Source organism: Diprion similis, chromosome 6 (assembly GCF_021155765.1).
Source record: "Diprion similis isolate iyDipSimi1 chromosome 6, iyDipSimi1.1, whole genome shotgun sequence".
In the NCBI taxonomy this organism is placed as follows: domain Eukaryota; kingdom Metazoa; phylum Arthropoda; class Insecta; order Hymenoptera; family Diprionidae; genus Diprion; species Diprion similis.
The window spans coordinates 18,173,313-18,199,883 of NC_060110.1; the positions used below are offsets into that span (position 1 = coordinate 18,173,313).

The following is a 26,571-nucleotide window of genomic DNA, read 5'->3' on the forward strand; positions in this document are numbered from 1 at the left end:
GGCAATATGCAATGCCTCACTTCAGGCATTTGTGTGCTTGTAATAGCAGGACCAGTTGTTGCTGAATAAATTTCATTTTTGGTATCAAATGCTGACGGAAGTACACCTGTAAATTATTGGATGATTTCATATTTTTTTAAACTTCACAGCTTCACTTTAATGATTTTGAAGGCATGAATTCATCAAGTTACATTTGACATTTTTTTTCTGCTGAACAGCAATAATGCTTCAAACTTTTGCAAGTATCAAGATTTATGGTTGCATTTGTGAGATTACTAAGGGAAGGTAAGAAAATTGCTGCTCGCAAGATGTTAGGATTCACATATCAGTCGTGTGGCATAATCTTAGAATGCAGTAGATTCTCGCTCAATTCATGGTGTTTTTGTTAACTTCCCAGTGACCATACAAACGTAATAATTGCAAACGGTACCATTTCCTGAAGGTCGAAATGGCTTCATTACCCAGGAAAGAAAAAACGTGTAATAACACAATTTGCTCACGGGACTGTTTACTGTGATATTGAAAATTTCTTTTAAATTCCAATCTGACAATGACATTAAAAACGTTTTGTTGATAAGATGAGACCAGTAATTGGTACGGAGTTTGTAAAAATCAAAGTAAACTATGGATTGTCTGAAACACGATGATTGTTGAATGCTAATGAAACTTGGTTGAAGTCTGCTGACAGGTATTTTGCCCACCGATTATATCCTGTGTGCTTGAAGCTTGAATTGGATGCGAAATCAATTGCGTGCATCAGGTTCCCGTGTGTTGAGCAGTAAACCAGGGTAAACGCGCGTTTCGTTTGTTTCTATACTCTCCGTGGGTAGCGCTGAGCACCGACAGATGTTTCTTCGTAGCCACGTACAATACATACATACATATATGTAGTATTTTACTAATTTTGTATGTATTGGCTAGTTTACCCTAGTTTACCTCGAAGCAACATGCGGGCTTACCAAGCAGGAAACATTTTACTTCCTTTTTTTACGCTGAAAGAACGTCCCGCGCTCGGCCAATGCGCCGGCGCAAGAAGCAGCTGTCACATGAGACACGCGTTCCGATTGGCTAATATCGCCGTGTAACTTGACCGATAACCTCGTTTACACGTGTTTACCAATATGGCGTTGACTCCGTTGCCGCATTTGAATTCAGACGTTACTTATTGTTTGCGGGCGTGTTAAATCTCGAAAATACAGTAGCGATTAGGCAATTTTACAAAGCATTTCACGCGTGTGCGTTACTGGTCAAAGTGTCCCCGTCAACTGCGTTAATGATTGATCAAAAAATTAGCATGGAAAACTTTGTGAAAATCGAAAAAATCGGCGAAGGTGATACGATTTGTTGTGCATCATTCTAAGTGTAGTTGAAACTTGACGAAATTTTACCAGTTTATGGTTTATCCTTGTTTCATTTCCGATTACCTGTCCTTGTTACTCCAAGTCAAACGTTCCTAAGTCAGAAAACCGTAGAAAACCCATTTTATATTGTTTGATTCGACGTCCTTTTCCCAGTTATGAATTTTGTTGTAGTTACTGAACACTGTTGTGAATGCTACTATTCACTATTCAGACAATTATTTATACTGTGTAATTTTATGTAGAATGTAACGTGCTTTTGGCATGTGGTTTACTTTTGTGTATGTTTTCGATTTAAAGTTGATGCAGCAAAAGCCAGATTGCAAGAATAACTGTTTTTTTTCAATATATCATGCTTGCAGATACGAGAAATACCCTGCTTTCTTGAAATACAGTTCAAATGGAATCTTGTAGTTTATATTTTGTTTTTAGATCTGCACCCACTATTCTGAAATGCTGTTCTTAAAACTGCACTGCTCACAGGAATGAAAATGAAATTTTTCTCCTGATGTTTCGTTACGTTAACATTACTGACTTCAGTCTATTTTACATGAAGCCTAGAAACAGCATTAGAATCATGTCAGAAAGAGATTATAATAATTTAAATTATCAGGAACCTATGGTGTTGTCTACAAAGGGAAAAACAAGAAAACCGGACAAATTGTGGCAATGAAAAAAATTCGACTAGAAAGCGACGACGAGGGAGTACCTTCGACTGCGATCCGAGAAATTTCTTTGCTAAAGGAGCTACAGCATCCCAACATTGTTAGTCTAGAGGATGTTTTAATGGAAGAATCACGACTTTATTTAATATTTGAATTCTTATCAATGGATTTGAAAAAGTACATGGATACTTTAGGCAATGGAAAATTGATGGAACCAGAAGTGGTCAAATCCTACTTGTATCAGGTCTGTAATCTTTCTGTATACATTCCTTGCATTGAGCGTAATAAATGAGAACTACAAACATCTGGAATGTAACTTGCACTTTTCCATATTCTCTTCTCATCAGATAACTCAAGCAATCCTGTTCTGTCATCAAAGACGTGTACTGCACCGTGACTTGAAGCCCCAGAATCTTCTTATTGACAAAAATGGAGTAATCAAGGTGGCAGATTTTGGATTGGGTCGAGCATTTGGTATTCCTGTGAGAGTGTATACGCACGAGGTGGTAACTCTCTGGTATAGGGCTCCTGAAGTTCTCTTAGGATCAACGAGGTATTCCTGCCCGATTGATCTTTGGAGTATTGGCTGTATCTTTGCTGAAATGGCAACAAAAAAGCCCCTCTTTCAAGGAGACAGCGAGATAGACCAGCTCTTCAGGATATTCCGGTAAAATAATCACATGTCTAGGAAGCTAATACAACGTTGATCTTATATTATAATTTAGTAGTTTTCAATTCTGACTGAAACACATGCTTTATGTTGGTAACCAGAGTTAGGAACAAAATAATCAAATGAGTCTCACCTTTTTGAATAATTTCAAGGTGGATCATACGTTGCGAGTATAATTTCTTTGGTAATTTCTCTAGAGTACTACGAACCCCAACCGAAGAGATATGGCCAGGCGTGACGCAGCTCCCTGACTACAAAGCAACATTCCCGAACTGGACATCCAATAACCTGGCATCCCAAGTCAAAGTGATAGATGAAGAAGGTCTTGATCTCTTGCAAGCGATGCTGGTGTATGATCCTGTGTATAGAATATCTGCACGAGCAGCTCTGCAACATCCCTATTTTAACGACTTGGACAAGTCGAAATTACCGTCAAAGTGAACAGTGATGAAACACCGAAATTATATACTTTACTTCATAGTTTGCAAGGTTCTCACATTACGCCGGCGTTTGAACAGATTCCGCTTGATCAGGATGGTTCCTATTTAATTATCTTCAAGTCTCACCTAAGTTCAGCTGCATGCTTAGTCTGTAATACCACTTAAAGTTTAATTCAATCGTCGCAGTTTGTTTTTTGTTTTCATTTTTGTTTGTATGATTTTAATTTTGTTTTTTTAACTGTAAGATTTTTAGTTTTCGCATGACAAGATGAAGAATGAAACGAAACCAGACATAATGTGCACCTGAATCAAGTTATCCGTTGGTTACAAATATCAATCGTTATATGAGTAGGAACCATCTAGAGAGCGCTATTAAGTACTGTATTATTATGTATTCCATAACCAGTGAAATATCTGAATCTTTAGTATTATATTTTCTGTCATTCACTGAGTTGGTCTAATTTTAAACATAATTATATTTTAGATGAGCAATTTAAAACAAATAGAGAATAAAAATGTTGAAAAATTATGAACGAAACGAAATGAAAACACTTTGTGGTATCAAGATTTCAATGTTCCATTTAATGATATTTATAAATGTAAAATATTTTTGTTGAATGGAACTAAAGCAGATGTAGATTTTGAGACTACAAACATGTACATAAGTTGGGAAGAGTAGAAAACAAAACGAAATAGAAGACCGAACTAAGTGATCAAAATTAGTATTCGATCGAAGTAAGAATATTTTTGTACTTTCTTTACGACGAGAATATAAATTAAGGACCAAAATTAACTTCGTTCGCCTTTTAATAATATATGTGTATCCCGAGTCAGCTGTGAATCATGCCTTTCAGATGCCAATTAGCAGCCAAGTATAAATTACCTGCTTGCCTTCTAAGATTCTGTATCGCGAATGTACGGACAATTACGACGTTGAAAAGATGTCTATGGAAAACAAGGTAACGCAAATTCAATTAGTGATTTACTCGTCCAATGATTATTTAATTGGAAAGAGTTCTTTTCAACTGCTAAATAATTTGTGAAAAACTGAGTTGAAGCTGCAGGCTACATGAAAAGTGTGCAAACATCAGGTAATAATTGAGAAAAAAAGAACAACACACGCAATTCTTTGAATTATCAGTTGACCAAGCATAAACTAACAATCTGATCATGATTGATTATGTTTACTTGAAAAATGTATTTTTATAAAAGTTTGTTGGGTGCGTATTTGATAGTTTTACGGGTTGCGACACCTTGCGATTGTACACAGCCGTGGAGTAAGAGAGAAACCAGCTCAACCGTGTGAGAGGCTTAATGCTTCCGTGAAATACTCTCTGAATGAAATTGACTCGACTGACTGATGATTCACCGGCAAGGAAATGAGACATCGTATAAATGTCTCCCTTCATACATACGCCGACGTGTGCTTCAGATCCTTATCTATTCTGAAAACCAGAGGTTCAAAGTGCCAGCAAGTTTATGCATGATTACCAGAGTTGGATTCGTATCACTCCTCGCGGCTAACGAAGTATTACATTATATAGTTCATACAGTTTTGATCGAACTTGATCCATGAAACCAAGGCACGGTGATTGATTCACAAATAATAACGAGTAAAATTATGTGGTTTTTTCTTTTGTTAGCTAGACTCATAGTTTTCCAAAGCTCCAAGTTGGCGCTGTTTCTTAGTGGTAGCATTTTCTTTTCTTGGTGAATTGATAAAGTTAGCGATTGTAATACTTGACCCAAAATTTTATTTTAAATGGAACCGGTTTCTTTCCAAACTTCGAATGCGTCACGAAAGTAGAATTCGTGTTGCAAAAATTTCGCGCACTACTGGTATTCGTTACAATCTTTTAACCCTCGTCTCACCATGGTCAATTCAACTGTACTTCGACTTTAACTTTAACCACTCCCTAATTGCTTCTAAATAAATTAACAATTGGAATTACCAGTTAATAAGGATAAGTTTACGGTATTTCAGGAAATCTGTTCCAAGTTCTTTTGAAAGCCTTTCGAATAAGATGCGTGTATTCTTACTAGTATGTACACGTGATCACGGTGGGTTGAGGAGAGGGAAAGCTCCTATTAAACCGTTACTGAGACCCGACTGTTTACAGTCTTGAATTTACTCTAAGAGGAGACGGACGTGTGGACCATTTCAACGTAAGTATCATACGTCTGATTTTCCTCATATTATCGCCTTATAGGGAAAAAAATTTCTGCAACGAATCGAGAAATATACATATGCCTTGTCGCAACTTGACGTATTCTGTAGACTTCTCATATTGTATTTGTAACTCAAAATTTAATCCTGAAGTGTCATACGAACCGATGTCTCGACATTTTTTCTAACATTCAATCTCACAACTTATACGTGAGCCTGTCTTCGATAGTTGATTTCGAACTGCTCGTTACCAGCCTCGTCATTTCTCATCGAAGAGCGACAAGTTCGATTCCACACAAACAAAAGTGAGATTCTATCTATTTATAAGTTGAAACAAATTAATCAGTTCAAAGTTGTCGAACTTAGAATTTGAAATAATGGATTTTACTTCTGACTAAAATCGACCAGGTGTTATTAGATTATTCTATTACAACGTCAGCCCGCAATGCCCTTCAGTTCTATCGTAAGGTTTCTGTTGACTATAAACAGCCAAAATTTTAGGAATTCTAATGTCTAACGACTAAGGCACTGAGATCATAGTGTGACGCGACTGAAAAGCTAAACACTGTCTTAACCATAAATATACCTATAATGAATTTATGTTAACGGTAAATATAATTCCGATTTCAATGACGTCATGGAAGTCGTAAACGTTCATGGATTTTGACTTATAGATCTAGCGTAACTGGAACATTGTGTAATACGATTCTGTGTCGTTGCAGAGAATTGTGGTTCGATGTAACTGGAAGGTCGTTAGTCCGCGCAGTGCGTCATTAAATCGTTAATATGACGATATTGCGAAACATATATGAAATTTACATCTTTTATCTCGTAAAGATTCTGTCCGTACAGTGCTATAAATTAAACAGAATCATGCCAGGGCGAACAAAGCCTGCACTGCAATTGTCGGTTTCGATTTAAAATACATCCATTCAGCCTTGACACGGTACAACGGTTAAGACAGTTATATTATTGCACTTGTTCCGGTACAGAAAATTGACCGATTAACAGCTGTTTAGCTGAGTTGTTACAATTCAGGTTCTTATTATTCGACTCGATTTTTGAGTCATGTGCAAATGAATCGATGATTCCCAGAGTCGCTCAATGATTACTCACCCGCCTTGATATGAGCGAACGTTAGTAAAATCGATGAGAAACCTGATCCGCATTCAACGTACTTTGTGATGCAAAATTATCGTGGATTTGATGATAAGATCAGTCATCCTATATTCTTATTTCAAAAGAAGGACTTCGTTAGGTGAAAGAGCTTATTTTTTTCTGAAACAATTTTCTGCAGTCACAATACAGAGAATAAAATCTACAACTTTGTAGATAGTATTGCGGTAAATATGTATCGTGGTACTTTATCAAGTAATAAAAACACCGACTGCGCACATTCACGGCCATTCGAGTATTAGCTTACAATTAGTAACGCTTTTTGAAAAGTCTATTGGCAAATCGAATTATTACCTGAAAATAGGGTAACACTTGATAACGTTTCTCTGAATGGCGTACCCCTGTTTTAGCGTTATAATTTATTAGTTTATTAGTTTTAGCTGTTTTGACGTTATAATTTATTAGTTATTTTATAATTTCAGATGAAGTCAATAATCCTCTGTGCGGCAGTTCTCGCCGCTTTGTTGGCCGTTGGGTATTCACACACCTATCATCTCGGTTCTTGCCCAGTGGTTGAGCCAGTGTATGGATTCAACATGAATCGGGTAAAATGACGCAGTTTTTTTATTCAAAATAATTATTCAATGCAACAGCGGAATATTAAATTACAACACAATGAATATTAAAATTGCTTTTGATACTGGCAGATACTTTTTCATTATCGAAAAAACTCACGAGAAAAAAACGAAATTTTGATAATCAACGACGAACGACAACAGTTTCTGTAAGACCGAGTGATTCGATATATAATCAGCGGTCAAGAAGTGATTAATCGTTACATTGCAATTGTAGCGACGAAACAAATCGCAGTTGAACAAAATCAATTATCGAGCTGAAAAATAAGAATCTAATCAACTGTATTATTCACACTAACGATTTTACGTACCGGGTACACCACCACAGAGAATTCAGTACTGATACCACTTAATCTGTAGCCCGAGAACGGAGTTCGATTTTAATTTTTGAAAAATTATTCTCATTTTTGATTTGCATTCATTTCTTAGAATACCGAGAATTTCAGGTCAAAAGCTATCTTTTTGGCTGATTCTGAAATCGGTAATGCAGAGAAAAACATTCTCAACTATCTATCAATAAAACTCTTTAGCGCATGTATCATATATTTCATATTCGAAAACGAAACGCCTAGTTGCTCGATTCCACTCAAAAGCATTACAAACGTGGAAATGCCCTTGTGTTATAGAGTGTTTTGATGTTTCATTATCAATTACAATCGGCTGATTATTGCATTAAATTATGGGAGTTCAACCTGAGGTCGTAGGCGAGCTGGAAATATGAATCCGCGTAACAAAGACGTTTAAAACGACGTCTCATTTATATCACAACACAGCTGGTGACAATCTCACTCGTCATCATATGACGTGTCCCTTCTATTTGAACCAAAAATAACCCGCAGAGTATCGCAGCTCACGTAATAAAACCCAATAATTTCAAAGTTCGAATAAACCATCAGAAGTTTATATTGCACTATAGAAAAAGGAACGCGAGCTACTAGAATTACTCATTGCGTACATTACACCGTTGATAATAAAGGTTATTGTACATACCCGAGGTAGAATCAAGTGTGCTCATATCGCGGTTACATTTTCTGTTCACTTTTACAACTCCTAACGCTATTATAACTGCTTTTGAAACTTCCAGAAAATTGTCTCCAAGAATTTTCTCGGTAATAGTCTTGGTACGATACCTTCAGCATTGGATAATTTAATGCGGTTATATAGGATTGAGCAATAATTATAATATATAATTACGTGTCTTTCCTGCAGTACTTGGGACTGTGGTACGTCATCCAGAAGACGTCGACCGCTAGTAAATGCATCACTTACAACTACACGCGAGGAGATGAACCCGGCGAGTACGTGCTCACTCAGGACTCGGATCACCCAATTTTAGGTGAGGCCAAACGGCTGTTGTTACGAAATAATTGCAATGTTTGTCAGAGCGTCCCTTATTCCTTGTCTTATCGTTACGTCAAAAGTCGTCGTAGACTTTCTTTGGCATTGTACGAAGTCACCGGTAAAGTATTCGTTGTAAAAGATAGAAAACGCTAGCTGTTTACTGATTATCCGTTTCATTTTCAACCTGCTTTTCATCTTTGCACTTTTGCCGGTCCGATTATTTCCGAATTTCAATAGCTAAATACGTAAGTGCATACATAACTGATGTATAGATGGGTTTGTACGATTCTTTGACCGGTATGCATATGAGTTGTATGAACCCTATCAAGCCCAATAAAGGACCGTGAATAGAATAAACGGTTGTAAATTGGATGGGACGGGAATGATGAACTCGTTTGTGTTTTAATGTGTGATGCAGGACTAACGCCGTTGAAACACGAATACCATTACACGGGGGAGCTGACTGTACCGGAACCCAGCACGCCTGCACGCATGCAAGTCCGATTCCCACTGAGTAAGTTATTTTATTTATTATACGTGATCCATTGAATTGTTCTGTAACTCGTTCCATAAATTTTGAAACCTGAGCCACATGCCGTCAGAGTAAATTCCGTTCACCTGCACTGTAGTCATGAATCAGACAAAGTGTTGAATTGCTATTTGAAAATTTTTCTGTCAACATTTTTATTTCTTGAGTTTATCAAAACTGTACATCTTGAATAATGTACTTGCGTGACTGTCAGATTGCATTTTAACATTCTTTTCCACTCAAATCATGTCAGTGACAAAAAATTTGTCCCTCATAGGTTCTGGAATCTTTTCGCGATTTACATCATGATATTGTATTGTTTTTTTTTTTTTTTTCGCTCTTTCCAGGTGTAGCTGGCAGCGCTTCGCACGTTGTATTTATGACCGACTACGATAATTATGCGGCAATGTTCTCATGCCAGAAACTTGCTTTCGCCAATCGTCAAAGTGCCACGATCCTGTCCCGCCGTCGTGACCTTGACAAAAATCGCATCGACGAAATCCGCCAGCGTCTCAGCAGCTTCGGAGTCGACCCCTACGATTTGAGCATAATATCGCAGACCGGATGTCCCAGTGGAAACAATACCGTCGACATCAGCGTTGACCCGCATACATTTTCCGCTGAAAATATTGGCCACGTTGTGAGAAAGGCTGGGGAAAAGATTGGCGACGGTGTCGAATGGGTGGCGAGTGCAGGCGGCAAGGTTTACCACAAGTTGACCGGAACAGGCACCGAGGAATCGTCGACGCGGCCTGAAAACATCGTGACGTCGAATACTAGACCGATACAAGAACCCAATCTGGAAGCTAACGACGTCGAATGGATACCTTAGATTATTTGTTGTACCTGCGGATTCCGAAATTATTGTAAATTCATTAGAGGCCATACATATTATAGGTAAATAGTTAGTTTGCAAAATAACTAACGATCATAAATGGTAATTTTAAGAATTTTAAGTAATCTCTGCTCATTTTTTATATAAACCGCTGATCGTTATACATATCGTATAGTCATATTTATGTTCGTGGATTGAATCTCCGGTTTTATTCCCTTTTTTTTTTAACTTCTTTAATTGACGCGTTAATACGGCTCAAATTCACAACTGTTTACATACCTACTGCAAGGCCTAAAAATTATATTATACGATTATATGTTTTGTCGACTGATTTTATTCGTTTTTTTTCTATGAATAATAATATTGAATAAGTTGATTTATGTCGGTTACCGCTATGGCGAATTATTGTCAGGCAATACACATACTTATATGTGATATGATAAATGAAATCCCCTACGAAAGCCAAAAAATTAAACTAATTTTTAATTTGTTATAGAAATAAATTTCACTTTTTTAAGTGTAGTACTAATGTGTGTGTCCTGCTGATTATCCAAATCGAATCCTTTATTGCGCCGCAGTAAATGTGTGATGAATTAATAACGAAACATATAATTCGGGCATTTTCATGTTCAGAATATTCTCGCGAGCATTTGTGACTATCAATCACATGAATATTTCGTCCCGTATATTCATTCTTGTTTCAAAAAATATTGCAAATAAATTCGTTTTCTCATTTTATTATAATTGTTTCTTTGTTATTCAATACAGCAATTAAATGAAGCCATTTTTTTGTATCACGCAATAAACGTGTTTTAAATAGCAGTTCGATTTTGTTTGATGAAGAAGAACAACAGTTTCGAAGATCGGGGATAAAGTTAAACGATACGCAAATGCAAAAAATAACACTGAGCCTCATAAAATCCTCGCAGTTTTCAATTAAAATTGTTTAACACGCGCTGATTGATGGTTCATATGATTGTCCGATTGCTTTTCGATAATTTTCATCGAAACATCAGGTATACGTGTCTGAAAACAAAGCCTGAAACTGTGGAATGCGAAACGCCTGATTGGCGTTAACCGGCCATACACGAGGACATTCGTGCAGCGAGTAGTAACAGATTGCGCAAGACAGCCGGCTCACATCGACTGTAAGAGATTTGAAAATCAATGAAGGGTGGCGGGCTCGCACAGCGGGCTAAAATTAATTTAAACAGTGCGAGAAGAATTTCGTAATGTCGGGCTGCTCACCTTCGAAACGTGTTTGCGATCGTGATAATACGAAGTTCGTAATGTCGCACGCGGTCTACAAATGAAAAATCGTACTGTTATAACATTTCCAATTTCTATTTAAAATTCCTCTTTCAGACAGAGTGTTTTTCAACCCGTTAAACCGGCGACAGGCCCTGATCTTGATCAGAGATTTTTCATTAGATTCCACACAACGCTGGGTATATATAACAAGCATTAATGAACCGAGCGATGAGTGATTGCTTCATTTAGTAAACACTTGTGAAATGCTGCGTTAACTCTTTCCTGACCGCGTGGCGCGTACACATTTAAAGTATATAATATCTATTAGACATGGATGTAATATACACACTGAAGGTTATCACGATCTTCACGGTTCTCGAATCATGAATTGAAAAACAAAAAAAATTGTCGAAAAGAAATTCATCGCACGAAAAATTATACCAGAAAGAAAAACGATCGAGACTTTTGATCGGCTTAACCCGACAAGCATGTATAATCTTCCATGCGTGATACGGTCGGCATGTATGCAGCTGGAGTTCGTTATTGAGATGCCACCTCCTCCGATCACGTGATTTTGGATCTCCCCTTTTTCCACGTCGCGGTTCAAATAGTCGTGTATAAGGTGGAGAGACCCGTACGTCCATGGATGAGGTATGGACATGGTCACACGCGTAACAGGACACACAACACTCTGTACGTGTATGCACACACCTACAAAGGTACTCATGGCACTAGTTAAAGCTCCACCGTGTTTCGTTCAAATAGTCAGTCTGATGGTGGCCGTTGCTCGTCGAACGTCGACAGGACCATTACCGTCTATTAAGTAAATTCTTTCCCATGGTAAATAATCCACCGTTTCACCGCGTATGACAGAGAATACCCAAAGTCACGCGCAGCCTCCATCTCCCAAGACGGTAGGTTGACTGTTTCATCTCTTGATGGGAGAAGAACAAATTCAGGTAAGCATTCAAACTGAATTTCAGTCCGCAACTCCCCATGCTCGTCGCGCGTATCAAATAAATTCTCATAATATGGGGTATTTTTTAACCCTTATCCGGTCCTCGTGGTTTGAAAATTTCGCATTGATAATAATTCTCGAATTTTTGTTTTTGTACGAAGAGCATTTCCAAAATCATTCCTTTGTAAATATGGATAAAATTGAGTATTCTCGAAATGCATTTCCTACTTCGCGCGGCTTTATGTTATGGCTGACTCTCTACTTGTCTCACCTGTATTTCCAACCCTTAGAGGGATACGGCCGTCCTATAAATAGCCGGCGAACCTGTTCGGGTGTTGCGCACTGCAGCCTACTCAGCTGGGCCGGGTGCTCGCTGGGCGTCCATCGTCGCATCCTGGCCTCGGTTTCTTGCGAAAACGTCGGCTTGTCGATAGTGCAACGAGTAAATCAGTGTCCCGAATTAATTGGCGAACGAACGACAAGCTGTGCCCGCATTATTATTATCATTATCTGGAATCTGGAATCACGAGCTGGTTGGAGAAATCCGGAATCATCAAACGACAAATGTGAGTAAAAATCTTCACCCTATTCGCTCAAACCTACGTTGCTTCGAAGTGCGATAATTTGATAGCTTATAATTGTACCGATGCATGTCTGTTTACAACTTTCGGCAACATGTAGTCTTGAATTGTTGCCATTCTTTCAATGCAACGTAAAATGCGATGATGCAGGTGTATATAATAGATACCAAATTAAATCAGCTGCCAAGGTAAGCGCCTTTGCAGGTCGAACAACAGACACAAAAAGAAGATTAATGCGTTAAGAAATAAAACGAGGAAAAAAGAGATAGAAAAATGAACGTGCAGGCTGCACCAGCCCAAGGTAGTCCACTGACAGTCAAGGATCTTTCTTTACAATTGCCAGATTCTGAGGAAACTTCTTTTTCCCTGTTAAAACCGCGACACCGAGATATATGACAACCCCGTCGTCGACATGGGAAGTCGGCGATGACGGATCATTTATTACTTCATTCAAGCGATTCGCACGTCGACGTTGTCACGTGTACAGGCTGCGCTATTTCGGATCCGGAAATCTGTTCAAATTGACCCGATGCATTTCTGCTTTTATTTTTTATTTTACTATCCCCGGTCTGGTATGATGACACAAATCTCAAATCTCACAAACGGAGGTAAAGATCAAGATTTTTTCACATATCAATATACGTAAATTGCACGGAGAGAATGGAAGAGCAAATATTGCTCAAACCAGACACATTAGATTTTTTTGATTAAATATACTTCATAAAATGCAGAATTTACTCTGGGAACAGTGAAGACCACTGTGTGCAGAGTAAAATCTGCCACATTTATATTAAAAAATATAGTTGACATGCGTATTTTTTACCAAAAATCTTGATGCGGAAACTCTTTTCCTGCAGTTTTTAGGAAAATCTACTCTTCTTCTTCTCTCCGTGTTTAAGCGAAAGTCGGGGTTCAAGGACTCAGCCTCAATCAAACAATACTAACCCTGGTCCAATAATCTTGTCCTTGCGGAGAAAAAAAACTATTCAACTTCACATTACCAGATAGGTACTGAATGCAATTCGTCCTGTAATAATACCGCGACGCAACAGCTCGGATCTTTGTCTGAATTAACCGAGATAATTTACCCGTATAGATCGTTTTACCCTAACTTCCCCTGCTCTAAAATAGATGCCATCGTAACAAGTATATATGCACGTATGACGTTGCTGTTTTCACACAGTGCCTGTGAAGCCCGGCAGTACGTAATCATTAATCGCAATATGAATCAACCCACGACAAGCATAAAGATTTATGGTCCTTGAATATGTAACCATCCCGCATCCGATCTATAACACGCGTACGGATGTAATTTTTGCTCTAAAAAATTCCACACACGTCTCTGTGGCTTGTATTTGGGATTGTACGTCACCAAAGTAAGTTGGAACACCTTAAAGAATTTGTGAAAATTGTATTTTCTATGACTAACTGGTCATTGTCAGACAGTAACGGTCTCCGTTCCGAAGGACCAGGTGGATAAAAATAGCAAGTTGCAGTGCCGAAGCACGGATGTTGAATCCGCAAGTTCGCTAAATCGAAGCTTGCAAACCCAAATCTAGATCACACGGCGTATGATTCAATACGGTATGATCCACGCCCTTTGGTGTAACTTCGCACTCGCAAATTGTACGTCAATATAGTCCAATGAACGCGATGCAGTGCTCTTGCAACGAGTGTCAACTATGCGTTGACCCAATGATCCAGATATCTGAAACGATCTTCGCGATCGTTAATTAAGGACAGTGGATTGCTACATGTATCGGATAAAGCGCAACTAGCCTGCAAGTACTGACCCTTACCACTTGACCTTGCATTTTTTACGACTCCATGCATATTCATAATGACCGGAGACCTCGAGAGATCAACCTTCGATTAATATCAGAATTTTATTAGCACTTCCAAAGTGCGGCCTCGGTACCATTTCTGATTTTATGCAAACAAACCGAGCACTCGATGATGATTCTAAATTCGTTGACAGTCGACTCGTTATGTACACGCGTATACAGAAATGGAAATTCGATTCTTGCCGCAACGTGTACCTGTAAATTGTGGTGAAGGTACGCTTACGCTTCCAGGCTGAAACGATTCGATTACTTATACCAGCTAGTTGTATGGGATTTTGTTTGTCGAACGTTGGATGTTTCGCAAGTGCAGACGTGGCATTGCGCCTACAACTTTGTACAGAATAACCGCATCACAGTTGCCTGAAGAATGTCTTACTTAAAATTGTCAACTTGACAATACCCTGAGGGTTTCCGTTCTTTCAGTGTCAATCGCCACTTACTGCCTATAGTATTGAACACAAATAATAATTGTCATTTTGTTTCGACTCTTATACCTATACTTATCGTTGCAACGATCGTGGCGGTTAATCTATGATTGTTTTGAAGTGAAGTACTTGTTTCAATTCAGCCCACCAACCAGGTATCATTAAAGCAAAATAGAACATAATTACCTATACTTTATAAATATCAACTTTTATTACTTAATGGTCCACCAATTTTAAAAACACTGGAGGACATTGTTCCATACCTATAGCTGTTTCCAAGCATAATTGATACTATTTATGCACGCACATCGTGTATCTATCCACATTATACCTACACATCCATTACATACGACGCACTGACCCCATCCCCTGCATAACGTCCATCATTGCCTGATCTTCGGCCGACTCTTCAAATTGAGTTTCGTGTTTGATCGTGGCTGATAGTGCATTGGTGAACACGCGTTGCAAGAGCTCGGATGAGTCCTGGCGCTTTTACGGTGAAATCGAAGTCACGGTAACAATCATTTTTGCGCTGATGGATCATTATTCGCTTTTATTTTTAATCTAAAAAATGCAACGGTGAGCATATTGTCGATTCTCATTGTATTCTATGATTTCTCAGATGATTACCCGACTCGTCTCTCTCTACCTTGTGCTCGCTCTCCGCCAAGATGGAGCACAAGGCAGTGTTCTTGTGGCAGACAACACGATGTCTCGAATGGTGGAAGTAAATGCGGGGGCGCCCTTCTGCGCTCTCTACAACGACCGAGGCGTCATCCAGAGGATGGTCCTAGGCGCGGATCCTCGAAAAGTGCGACAGATGTCTAGCAATCTTGTCGCCGATCTGGAACAAACTTGCAAAGAGTCACGGAATCGAGGAAAGGTATAACGTAGTCGGGGTGTGATTAGGCACTTCGAAATTAATTTTACTCCAATTGTGCTGTGTGAATCCTGCAATTATCCCCGAAGTAGTTATTCGTTTTTTGGAGGTCGAACTATTAATTTCATAAGGTTAATTTCTTTTTTTGATAACTCAAATCGTAACGAAGATACAGAAACCACAAAATACTTATAATTTTACCGCATGTTTTAAACCCCAAATCGATTGACCTTCCTTGACAGCGAACCTATTCGGAGATCCATTCTCGGTTGTTCGAAAACCTGTTGGAACGTACGTTTTTTCATATTTATTTATACAACGAATTAAGGTTACAGACTATATTAAAGATGAAAACTGCGTAGAAATAAACGTTTTATTGCTCTGTCATAAACTTCTAAAACGTTAATTGTCCAACCGAACGACTCAAACTCTTTAGATACACTGCTGGGACTCTGAATTTCATAATTTTATTATCGTGGTGTGGTTATATTTTTTCAGCAGTAATAAATTTGTCTCTGACTTGTGAGTGCGATGAGTCACAGAGTTATAAAAAAGATATCTTTTCGTCTGGGTGAACAACGATGCGGTGAAAATTCCCGAATCCTCACTCCTTTCGGAAAAATCAAAATGTACTTTGAACAAACGTTGACCTTTGCCATTCAATCAATCAGAATCAAGCCCCCGGTGGTCTGATTTACCCGGGAACGAAGTGGTGCGGTCCGGGCAGCATCGCGAGCTCCTACGACGATCTCGGTCAACATGCAGCAGAGGATGCTTGCTGCCGAGAGCACGACAACTGCCCGGTAACGATAGCACCTCAGCAGTGCATTGACGGGATTTGCAACAATTCACCGATAACAAGATCGCATTGCGACTGCGATGCCAAATTCCGCAGATGCCTGCAGAGCCTCAACACCGAAGTGGCGAACACCTTAGGGGCTTTGTTCTTCAACGTCGTCCAGGTCACCTGCTTCAAGGAAAGACGTCCTTGCTCTCAGTGGCAACGGTAAGTGATGAAAGGATTCCACGGTGTCGATTTATCTGCAATACCCGCCATTTTTTATCTTTCGATTATGCAATCCCATTCGACCCTCGTGACAGTTACGCTCTTGATATCAACTCTTCTAGAACATACGAGTACTTCCCTTTGGTACTATGCTATTGATTCGTCGGGACGAATTCATCAATCTGCATTTGCCCACATCAAGTTTCACACTTCGCCGCTGCTCATTCCGCGTATTGAACAGCACTGGACTCGTTATCCTATCGCATACAAGTGATTGTATGAGACACGAAAACATCCGGCATTTAGCCCACTCGTCACCCATGCCAAAAATTTTATACACACGTGTCAGCCAGTCTATTCAATATGCTACAATACGACGATGCGCAGAACCTTAAACACGATAGATGATTGATATCTATCGTATCTACGAGCAGTCTGTAACATCGGAACGGTTCACTGATCGAGCTAAATATCATCCTGACAATTCTGTTCACTGTCTCAGTGCAATCATGCCTACTTTAAAATACCAATTATTACTTGAAATTTTGCTAAATTTTCATCAACTTCTTGAATATTCCTTAAATAAAAATAAAAATGGATTCCCGTAATCCCAATCTTTTATTTTCCTCTACGAATCGACGCGTATCATCCATATCGTTATTTTTTTCCAACTGTGATAGCCGTGTTGCGTTCGAAGAGAGGGTCAAGGTTGAACTGGGACCAATTCGAAGCAATGCCTGACCTTTACCGAGGTCAAAGCGAGTTCGGTTCTCGGTAATTGCACAATCAGAGTGCATATATATCGCAACTGCGATTACACAGGTTTTGCTCAATTCGTATCGTTTCAGCTGCTACGAATTTGACCGATCGCCTTTGTTCGGAAACAATTCAACGGGGGACTCAAGCCGGAAGCAGAGCGGAAGGCAATACTTCAGGCTCAAACTGACTCTGGCTAAGATTGGCTTGTTCAAAATCCGGCTGTTGCTGGAAAAGTTTTCCAAGATTTTTTCATTTCTAAAATTATAACCAAACGCGCGCATTACTTTCGCGCGAATCGTTTCGTAAAAATAATTTCTTGCCATACGTCTATTCAATACTCAACAATCACCGCTATATCAGTTTCGAACATCCGGTACCTTCAATACAGCATCGGAATTCAGAATGGAACTTGAAGCGGATCAATTCGAAAATGTACAGTACAATAAAAAAATACGCTGCTGGTGGGTGACGGGCTATTTTGTATAGTTTATTCTGGTAGAAGGTGACGTTGGTTACAAGAATTTGCTATTTTCTTTTGCTTCAGTTGCTACTATATGTTTGAAGTAGAATGGGTGGCGGTGCAAAACTACACAATATTGTATAACGTTGGGCTAACGAAAATTTATCGCTGACGATTATTAACGCGTTATTTTCCGTTTCTCGTTTCAGGAATGGCTACCCAGAGGCGGAGTCGAACCGTCTTTGTTCGCAGTACAAATTCCGGCCAAGTGACAAATACGTGCCTTTAATGCCAGTAAATATTAATAAATGAATCCGTAAGCAGCAAGGTGTTAACCCGCAAAACGAACCCTGAAACGATAGATTTATTCATTATAGATCTACTGTGATCCACTGCAGGGCGAATTATTAAGAACCGCACACATCGATCAGCGTGCGATACATTTTGCGGGTAAAATGTTATTCAACGATAGCAAACCTGACCGCGAGTTATTATTCGTTAAAAGTCCACATTCGATGTAATTACGACCGTCGCTTCTTCCTGGAATTATTTTTTATTTCTTATCTCAGCGACGTGACATAAAAAGCGGAGGTTATAACGTTGAAGAATAAACAATCGTTAATGTAAAAATGAAAGAATGAAAAAAGAAGCATAGGACAGCAAAAACTATAATGATAATAAATAATAACGAAACACCGAGAATGCGTAAGTCTTACGGAAGTTATATTATACATGTTTAATCTACGTTATATGTACGGGAATTGGAGTGTATTTATTGATATAATAATGATGTGATATAAACTGCGATAACCAACAACGAAATAAGAAAATGTTACACATTTGTCACTATACGTATACAGTAAAATACGTACCTTTAATGTTACGTAATAAGGATCATACATACATACGTATATTACACGATGACCATAACAAGCATGCATCTTAGAATACACCGTTAGCCAATAGTATGTAACATACACATATATATTTATGCACAAGTTGTGAAATAACTTTTATTAAAATTTACCCCGTAATCAATATTGGTAAACAGCTTTACGCTGAAGATAATACATATATTATATTGTATTGTATCGTACGATACTCATCAACGTGATTTCCCTCGGGGGTAGAAGGAACAGCCTCAAGGCTAATTAATATTATGCTATTAAATAACTGCAGCGATACGTAATGGTGTAAAAATATATTCAAACATGATTGTGAGCAGAAGTTTAGCATCATTTGGTCGTTGCTCGTTCCTCAATCGGCACATTTTTCTATTAAAATTTGTTCGGTTCAAATTGATAACGGTGGTAATTACTAGAATACCGTTATGCCATGATAAAGTATCGTAACGACCAGTGATTTTTTTTAGGTGACGTTATCAGTTTGTGGTTAACAGCTGTAACCATTTAAGTGACAATGATGGATTTGCGAGCTACTTTATTTCGTCACAAAAATTGAGAATCATTCCACTAATTGAGGGAAGTTGCGTCTGATGTACATTCTGTTATTAGATATATAGTATTCGTATAAAGTTTTGCGATTGTTTAATTATATATAATATTCAGCATAAGTATGTTGCAAAGTCCTAATTGCACAGTCAGTTTGAGATTAAAAAAAAAATAGAATAGACATATCACGTAATTATGCACGATATCGGATGTAATTTATCTTTCTAATTAGTATGTAATACATAAATGAAGAGAATTCTGATTTAAAAATATATATATATATATATTTTAATAATAATGATAGTAATCTTCGAATACGTGAAGTTAATTCGCTTTAGAAATACATATTTTATCATTAAAGTTGGTAAAAACAAGCCTAATTATACGCAATGCATATGATTTTTTACTTATCCCGCATGATTAAAAATTTCGAATAAATTATCGTCTTGTACAATATTAATAATAGCGATTATTCGGTGTGAACTTGGTGAATTTTCTGTAACGATGAAATTGTGGAAGTGTGAGGTATTTTTTTTTTTTTTTTTCAATTATTTGAGTTATCTTATTTTATTTTAAGTTACAGATTAAAAAGTGAGAAGGATTATCACGCGGTATTCATGCACCTCTGGATTTTTCATGATCGTCAACATCGTACATCGCGTTTAATTTACGGACGACATTTTTCGTTCTGTCAGAAATAAAGTTGTCGACTTGACCGAGGATGTTCACCATTTGAATCATTCTTTCGAATCCCTTGTTAACCCTTTCCGCTCTCTCCAGTTCCGTCTCCTCTTTTTGAGCTGGAAAAACTGCTCTGGAACCAACCACCGTTTTTTCCGGGCTGCTCTCCTTTTCGGCCACTATCATCGCGAGTTTGTCCAAAACATTTTTGTGCTCCTCCGTGAATTCCGCCGCGTCAATGATCGAGCAGCCAATCTGTGGAAATCATCTCATGCTGAGTTAATTTGTCTTATTGTAATCGTTTAAGGCACTTCAGTTCACTTTGTTCAGAGGTATAAATTCGTCCAATTCTGGATAATTTCAATCTCTTATTCTTTCTTCTCGTCAAGATCACGCGTTTCCGTTAACAGATTAACTCAATCTCTACTTACCAATAAAAATAAGATAGAACCAAGTATGATGCGTGACTGAAAGCAATGAGACGCCATGTTCTTTGTCAGTAATTTTTTTGTTAATTCCAAAATTTAATATCAGTCCGAATAACGCCCGCGTGGTAGTGTAAAATTTGTTTTCGTTTAGGTGTTCTATCTGTTCACCCACGTCACTGCACGAATTTCACAAAATACTTTGAGCCTAAAATATTAAGCGTACGCCTAAAAATTTACAAATTTCAAATGTGTAAAAATATTTTTCCAAGGACTGTAACATCGCCGCTGAAACGTGTCGGTGGACAAACGCGTCGACTTGTTATGCCGATGAAAAAATGCGCTACCCAGCAGTTAATAACTCCAGTTTTGTGCACTACGCTGCGCGTTTGCATTAAATTTCTGCACTGAAAGAAAACATGAGCCACAAAAATGCTGATTGTGTACTTACAATTTTAGCGTGAAAGCCGAGGTGACGCGTCAGTGGTACCATCCCTTCTGTCGCTGCGCTCTGTAGAATTCCATTAATCTTTTTGCAATTTCTATTCGATCGCGTAGCGATTTTGGCCCAGAATGTAAATACCTTTCAAAGTCAGCACGTAATACCTGTGGAGGTAAAATTGCTGATGAGAATGCTCCAACTCTCTCTTTCTCTTTCTCCCTAAGCACATAATTCGATTTGCACATAGAGATGCGTGACGACTTAAGCATGCATGGTTTATTATTTAACACCTTGAATGAGAGATGAGGAACTCTTATTATGTCTGGACTCAAAGCAGGTGCCGTGACAATCACTTCAGCTGTCCAAAAAATGCACCAGTAAGCCAGTGCGAAAATTTTTAAGCGCACCATTTGAGTTGAATTTTATTGCAGGTAAAATCCTCTCCATCGTCCAGCTGTGACCTGGATTGGACTTTTAAGTTTTCGATGCAACAAAATGTTGATACGAGTACCGGTTATGTATCGTAAAAACATTGCGCCACGGAACGTAATTCAGGAAATAAATATCGCCCGCAAGTCACGTCTCCGGCAATCAGTTCAACTTTCCAGCTCTCTGTTGAGAAAATAAAAATAAAAATGGAATGTAATTCGACTCGTTTGCATCTCTCCGTAATGTTCCCAAATTACGGGTTCTGTTTTACTGTTATTGTCATCTTGGCCGTCTTATCTAATCAGGTAAACAATCATTCCTACTGTATAAATTTATCCCCTAGTACTTTCAGAATTTTAATTGTGAAATATGCGAAGTAATGCAGAATACGAGTGTATTTAAAGTTTAATCAAATCTTAGAACTCCGTTACTGAATGCGAAAACCGGAACGCAGTTTTGCAAGAAAACCTATATTTACCCAAAAGTGAACCCATTTGTCAGTGAAAGTTTTTTTCTTTTTCGAATTTTCATGATCAGCTGTCTTTGATTTTTTCTGCCCCTTCCATATCGGCAATTTGTAATAAAGTAAATATACACGATTTGTTGTTCTCGATCGACTAAATTTTCTCGGAATTCTGACTGTTTGTTGCTTCAGCACTATATCACGGATGTAAATTGTTGAATTTTGCAACTTATTCAAGAGTGTTTGTATAATAAAACACATCAGAACTTCTTCCGTTTCCTCGATTAAGACATCTCATCAAGCTAGATTGACCAACTCTTCCATGTGGCGAAATGACTTTTTTATTATTCTTATTGACTAAAATCTTTTCGTAGACGCTGGCTACCCCAAAACGAGAGCCTAAATGCTGCAGCAAATTAGCAAAGAGTGCTCGACGAGGTCTAGAAGGCTTCAACAAGATAACCTTACGGATTGTTAGCGCCCTCATCAAAACAGCATCCCGTCTTTGGAAGTACATACCGGAATGCTTGAAGCCGCCTCCACCGATCGTCAAGTTTGCAAATACAACCAATGAGTACATGAAAAGAAAACGGCCCATCGACCACGACGCTATCTGCGACGACTTTGACGACTAGCACCAGAACAATGTTGATACTTTTTTCATAGAGTAGATAATTGGGTAATTGTGATAAGACATGTAGTTCGAAACGTACGTATATAGCTGAATATTATATCTGATACATTTTGTCTTTCAGTTCATTATGTAATAGTTTTCTAAATATTGAATTTACGTATCGTCATGCAACCGGAAGAAGACAAAAAGAACCTAAGTTAATGACCGCATCACCCTGGATTGTCAATTGCATATGCATGATGCGATGGAAGGTGTCTTTAATGTATAGTATTAATAGTATCATACGTTATTAATAAAAACATTTTCTCCCGATCATTCTCGAATGTACGTTTCATTGGTTTTTACACGCATTTCAGAAAGAATTTCAACCAAGAATACCACCTCCACCCAAATTCACTTGCAAATATTTCAGAGAGTGCTGTACTCGATATCGACGTTGGCTTATATGATTAGATATATCTGAATATCCAAGTGTAGCTGTTATACGCAGCCTCTGATAAAACCCAAAATAGAATACACTTGACGCAGTCGGTAAGGACTGACTACAACAATCCCTTAAGTTCCTTAAATTCAGTACAGTTTTCAAGTCATGGTGGGATTTGGTAAAAAGATATGATGGTTCATGAAAGATCATCGAATTTGATTTGATCAACACCAGAATATTTGGTCAAAGCTCTGATGTAACACGCAGTTGAAGATTTAAAGTGGTCTGACGTCATGACGTACTATTTATCAGCAGAGAAGCTGTCAGGAGAAGTTCCTTTCTCTGCTTATTTTCATCTGTAAAATTGGAAAACTGTACATGTATGTAGCAGGTCATATCGAATCGTTACATCTTAGCAATGTCGTTGTTGCTCATGAGGTGGTTGAACCAAGTTTGTGGTAAACTTGAAAAGTAAGAGGTATTGATTGAATTCAAAATGCATTAGAATATAGTTTATTCATAAAACTTGACTGATAATCATAGCTGTGAAAACTTTTGCCACAGACCAGAATGAAATAATATTCCATTTGTTTAAGGGTACGCGTCAACTTGGTGACTCGACAAGAAAAAATGATTTTCGCTTTTCCGGATTATCCATTCATGTTCAACGGGGCTTAGGACTGAAAATTGCCGTATAATCTCTAATCTACAATTTACGCTTCGACGTTTTCTCTTTAATCTAGGCTTTGAGCTCTTCGGTAGGTTTAGCCGTAATCTCAGCCGCCTTATTCGACGGCTTGGCAACATCTGCCTAGATTAGATCAATTTGCCCCTTGCCTGTTTCAACTGTTTTGCTCTATCACCAATTCCTGGGGCGAATTTGGTCACTATTTCAGAAATTTTATCCTTGATGATCCGTGGAGTCTGAACTGAAGTGTCATCCATGGTCGTGATCAGTATCTGCTCCGCCTTGTTATTAATCGTAGTCGGGCTTAACTGATTCACTCTATCACCAATTCCTCCGACGAATTTGGACAACATTTCAGAAATTTTACTCCCAATGACTGAAGTCTGAGCTGAAGTGTCATCCGTTGTCTTGGTCAGTATCTTCCTGAAGTCGTTCCACAACTGTCCAATCACAGGACCCCTGGTCTTCAACTACAAGCAATTAAATTCGACATCAATTAATCTTTCATGAATAACCACGCACCCGACGAACCGAAATATCGTGCAAATGGTTAGTGTCCAAAGAGTATTCAAGGAATGAATATAGCGATGTACTTATAGAGTAATCAAATTGTTATTCAATTTCAGATTCAATTCAGAACAATTGTGCGAATCAATGATCAAGTCTTGAGTTCAAAGGTCATCGTACTCTCACTACGTATTCGTTTATTTCGTTGCAGTTGTTATTGTTGTTAATACTCCGTCTATCAAATCCATCACTGATATTCATACTAGGCTCAGCTTTCGCCAAGTCACAATAAATTATGCATTCGAGAAAAATCGGAACATTATCAACAAATTTGCGACGCAACCGGCACATCTTATCGTTCCAAGATTAATTCGCGTAAACTTTTTCGCAATTAGATAAATTGGGTTGCTTATAAAATGACAATCATAATTCAAGTTTTAGTCACACATGTGTTATACATCCCAGGCCCGGAAATTGTGGTATGAAAGCACTCTTACGTCCTGTAGATAGCGGAGCAGAGTCTTGAGAAACACTTCCAAGTTGAAGAACAGTGTCTGTAAAACGAAGTCTTTGTGAGGGATGGTATTCTGTTTGAGAAGTTGAGAAATGGATTAACGTTCAAGTGCTTCAGAGAGCGACGGATGAATATGACCGATTGTAATTTTCTTTCAGCCTCACGTAACAACTTTCCTCAACGAGCTGAAATATTATACGATCGGTGTTTGGCCAAGCTAGCTAAATTTTCACAGGCATGTGAAGAACATCCTCGCTCAAATTAAGCACAGCCTCTCTTTCAATCCGCGTAACAATTGCGACACCGAACAGTGAAAAATTGGGATCAGAATCGCAAACCAAGTACAGGCCAGCCTCAAGCGCTGCAAATCATTGCTAGAGGTTCGGTAAAACTCACATCCTGTGTTACCTGATCGAAGAAACTCTGGATTTTGGCAAGGAAGGCCGAGCTGTGTTCCTCCAGAGCCGTGGCCACAGCATCCAGTTTCGGGCGAATGAAGGTCTCGTGAAAGTCGGTACCAAGCTTTATGATGTCGTTATAAGACTTAGTTATCAGTTCGCCCAAGAACCCGGGGTGGAAAGTTTGTGGTTGCGAAGACACCGCAGAGCTTCTGCACTCGCCGATAACCAGGGCGAAGACCAAAGTCAGAATGACAGTCGAACACTGCATATTGCTGGTTTCTAACCGGACCAAAGTCAACCAAGAAACTACTGCTAGATCCGAGTTTGCAGGATGCTTTATAAGCGATCCTTATCGACAACGAGGAGGCTTAATAATGCACTATCTTTATTACCCGGGAAAACTGAGGTCTATCGTTATTCGTGCGATCGTTTTCGCTTTTCACTATCAAAGTAACGTCTGACCATGTCGCGTGGAATGGAAACAAACACAGTCTCGTACCACGAACTCGTTACCTAACGACTAGATCGTCACATACCAACCATTGGTTCTGTGATCAACGGCGAACTTTTGCCCAGGCAAACTACGCAGTTGCCTAACCTTGGCAGGGCCCAACCTCATAGGGGAGTCCCGCCAGGGGCCAATGGTATACATGGAGGACATACGACACTGGACATTGAAAAAAAATTTAATTCACTTTAATGTTCCCGCATGCACGAACGGTGTTATCAATAGGCAGAGTAGGGTAGAAAATTTTTGGGGCTGACCAATTCTGAATTGATGAGGTTTTTTTCATAGGCATTTGTAGATTATAAAAGAACAAAAAATTTGTATTCGGTGTGTTATAATACTATGTATCTCTCTCGCTTATTTGTTTTCTTGGACGATGTATGCTAAATAAATGAAAATATATGGGAACATTTTTGTTTTATTCAATTATTTAAAAAAGGGGCTTTGAGTCTGTTAACCGTCTAATGGTCATGGATCTTTATGTCCGGGCCTGTCGGTGATAATGATTGTTTAGGAATGCCAAGGTTGACTGTGATTTTAGTAAACAATCGTATTTTCCTTCAAAATAGTCGATTATTCACAAACGATTTTTCTCGCTTCAAGTCGATCAAAATTGATTTTCGAGTCATGACTTTTCGACTTTTTTTCAACTGAATTCAATATCTGATGGTGAGGTAGCGAATAATTCATGACTTAAGTTGTTTCTCTTGGAACCCATCCTAAAGTACTGATCAAAAGGGTGTTTTTGAAAGCATTATTCTGTTGTACGTATTGCGGTTGTACAATCGTCAATTGGTCATTCTCAACAAGATGAGATTTATTTAACCTTATAAAATATCTTTAATTGATAATTAATCTCAATTTTTGGAAATATCGACTCAAATCGAACGTTCATTTTTGAAGACGATTAATCGATTTCGCACAATGAAAGATTCAAATTCGATCCAAAAGTCGAAACTTGACTTTTCACGCGACTTTTTCACCCTAATAATCGTTCAGTCAATAAGGAAAGAACTTCCTCTTGTAGATAAAAAAATTCCTGACTTACGTTTTCAATCACGTCGAGAAGCGAGAATTCTAATTT

The 26,571-nt window shown here is 38.5% G+C and overlaps 5 protein-coding genes across 10 annotated transcripts; 4 read left to right on the forward strand and 1 right to left on the reverse strand.

Annotated features, from left to right (window-relative positions):
* The first annotated feature begins 1,050 nt into the window (after positions 1-1,050).
* Positions 1,051-3,898, forward strand: LOC124406919 (cyclin-dependent kinase 1). Its single transcript, XM_046882598.1, has 4 exons — positions 1,051-1,331; positions 1,972-2,267; positions 2,371-2,690; positions 2,891-3,898. The coding sequence occupies exons 1-4, from the start codon at positions 1,274-1,276 to the stop codon at positions 3,132-3,134; spliced, it is 918 nt and encodes a 305-aa protein (XP_046738554.1). The 5' UTR covers positions 1,051-1,273; the 3' UTR covers positions 3,135-3,898.
* A 1,312-nt stretch (positions 3,899-5,210) lies between these two features.
* Positions 5,211-9,900, forward strand: LOC124406920 (apolipoprotein D-like). Of its 2 annotated transcripts, none has more exons than XM_046882600.1 (5): positions 5,211-5,299; positions 6,899-7,021; positions 8,261-8,387; positions 8,811-8,906; positions 9,269-9,900. In XM_046882600.1, the coding sequence occupies exons 2-5, from the start codon at positions 6,899-6,901 to the stop codon at positions 9,751-9,753; spliced, it is 831 nt and encodes a 276-aa protein (XP_046738556.1). In that variant the 5' UTR covers positions 5,211-5,299; the 3' UTR covers positions 9,754-9,900. The 2 variants fall into 2 exon arrangements, with proteins under 2 accessions (XP_046738556.1, XP_046738557.1); XM_046882601.1 differs by having other exon boundaries at positions 5,233-5,308.
* A 2,495-nt stretch (positions 9,901-12,395) lies between these two features.
* Positions 12,396-18,541, forward strand: LOC124406835 (acidic phospholipase A2 PA4). 4 transcript variants are annotated; one of them, XR_006929262.1, is made up of 5 exons: positions 12,396-12,535; positions 15,438-15,698; positions 16,367-16,701; positions 17,550-17,892; positions 18,130-18,541. XR_006929262.1 is itself a non-coding variant. In XM_046882465.1 (4 exons), the coding sequence occupies exons 1-4, from the start codon at positions 15,292-15,294 to the stop codon at positions 18,230-18,232; spliced, it is 720 nt and encodes a 239-aa protein (XP_046738421.1). In that variant the 5' UTR covers positions 15,264-15,291; the 3' UTR covers positions 18,233-18,541. The 4 variants fall into 4 exon arrangements, 1 of the variants encoding a protein (XP_046738421.1); XR_006929263.1 differs by lacking the exon at positions 12,396-12,535 and adding an exon at positions 14,922-14,940; XR_006929261.1 differs by lacking the exon at positions 12,396-12,535 and adding an exon at positions 15,264-15,312.
* Positions 18,542-19,859: 1,318 nt separating this feature from the next.
* On the reverse strand, positions 19,860-21,348 carry LOC124407232. 2 transcript variants are annotated; one of them, XM_046883186.1, is made up of 3 exons: positions 21,210-21,348; positions 20,929-21,083; positions 19,860-20,307 (listed from the first exon to the last, which is right to left on the reverse strand). In XM_046883186.1, exons 2-3 carry the CDS (start codon positions 20,968-20,970, stop codon positions 19,987-19,989), a joined length of 363 nt encoding a protein of 120 aa, XP_046739142.1. In that variant the 5' UTR covers positions 20,971-21,083; positions 21,210-21,348; the 3' UTR covers positions 19,860-19,986. The 2 variants fall into 2 exon arrangements, with proteins under 2 accessions (XP_046739142.1, XP_046739141.1); XM_046883185.1 differs by lacking the exons at positions 20,929-21,083; positions 21,210-21,348 and adding an exon at positions 20,484-20,847.
* A 35-nt stretch (positions 21,349-21,383) lies between these two features.
* Positions 21,384-22,752, forward strand: LOC124407233. Its single transcript, XM_046883187.1, has 2 exons — positions 21,384-21,653; positions 22,186-22,752. Exons 1-2 carry the CDS (start codon positions 21,555-21,557, stop codon positions 22,444-22,446), a joined length of 360 nt encoding a protein of 119 aa, XP_046739143.1. The 5' UTR covers positions 21,384-21,554; the 3' UTR covers positions 22,447-22,752.
* The last annotated feature ends 3,819 nt before the right edge of the window (positions 22,753-26,571 follow it).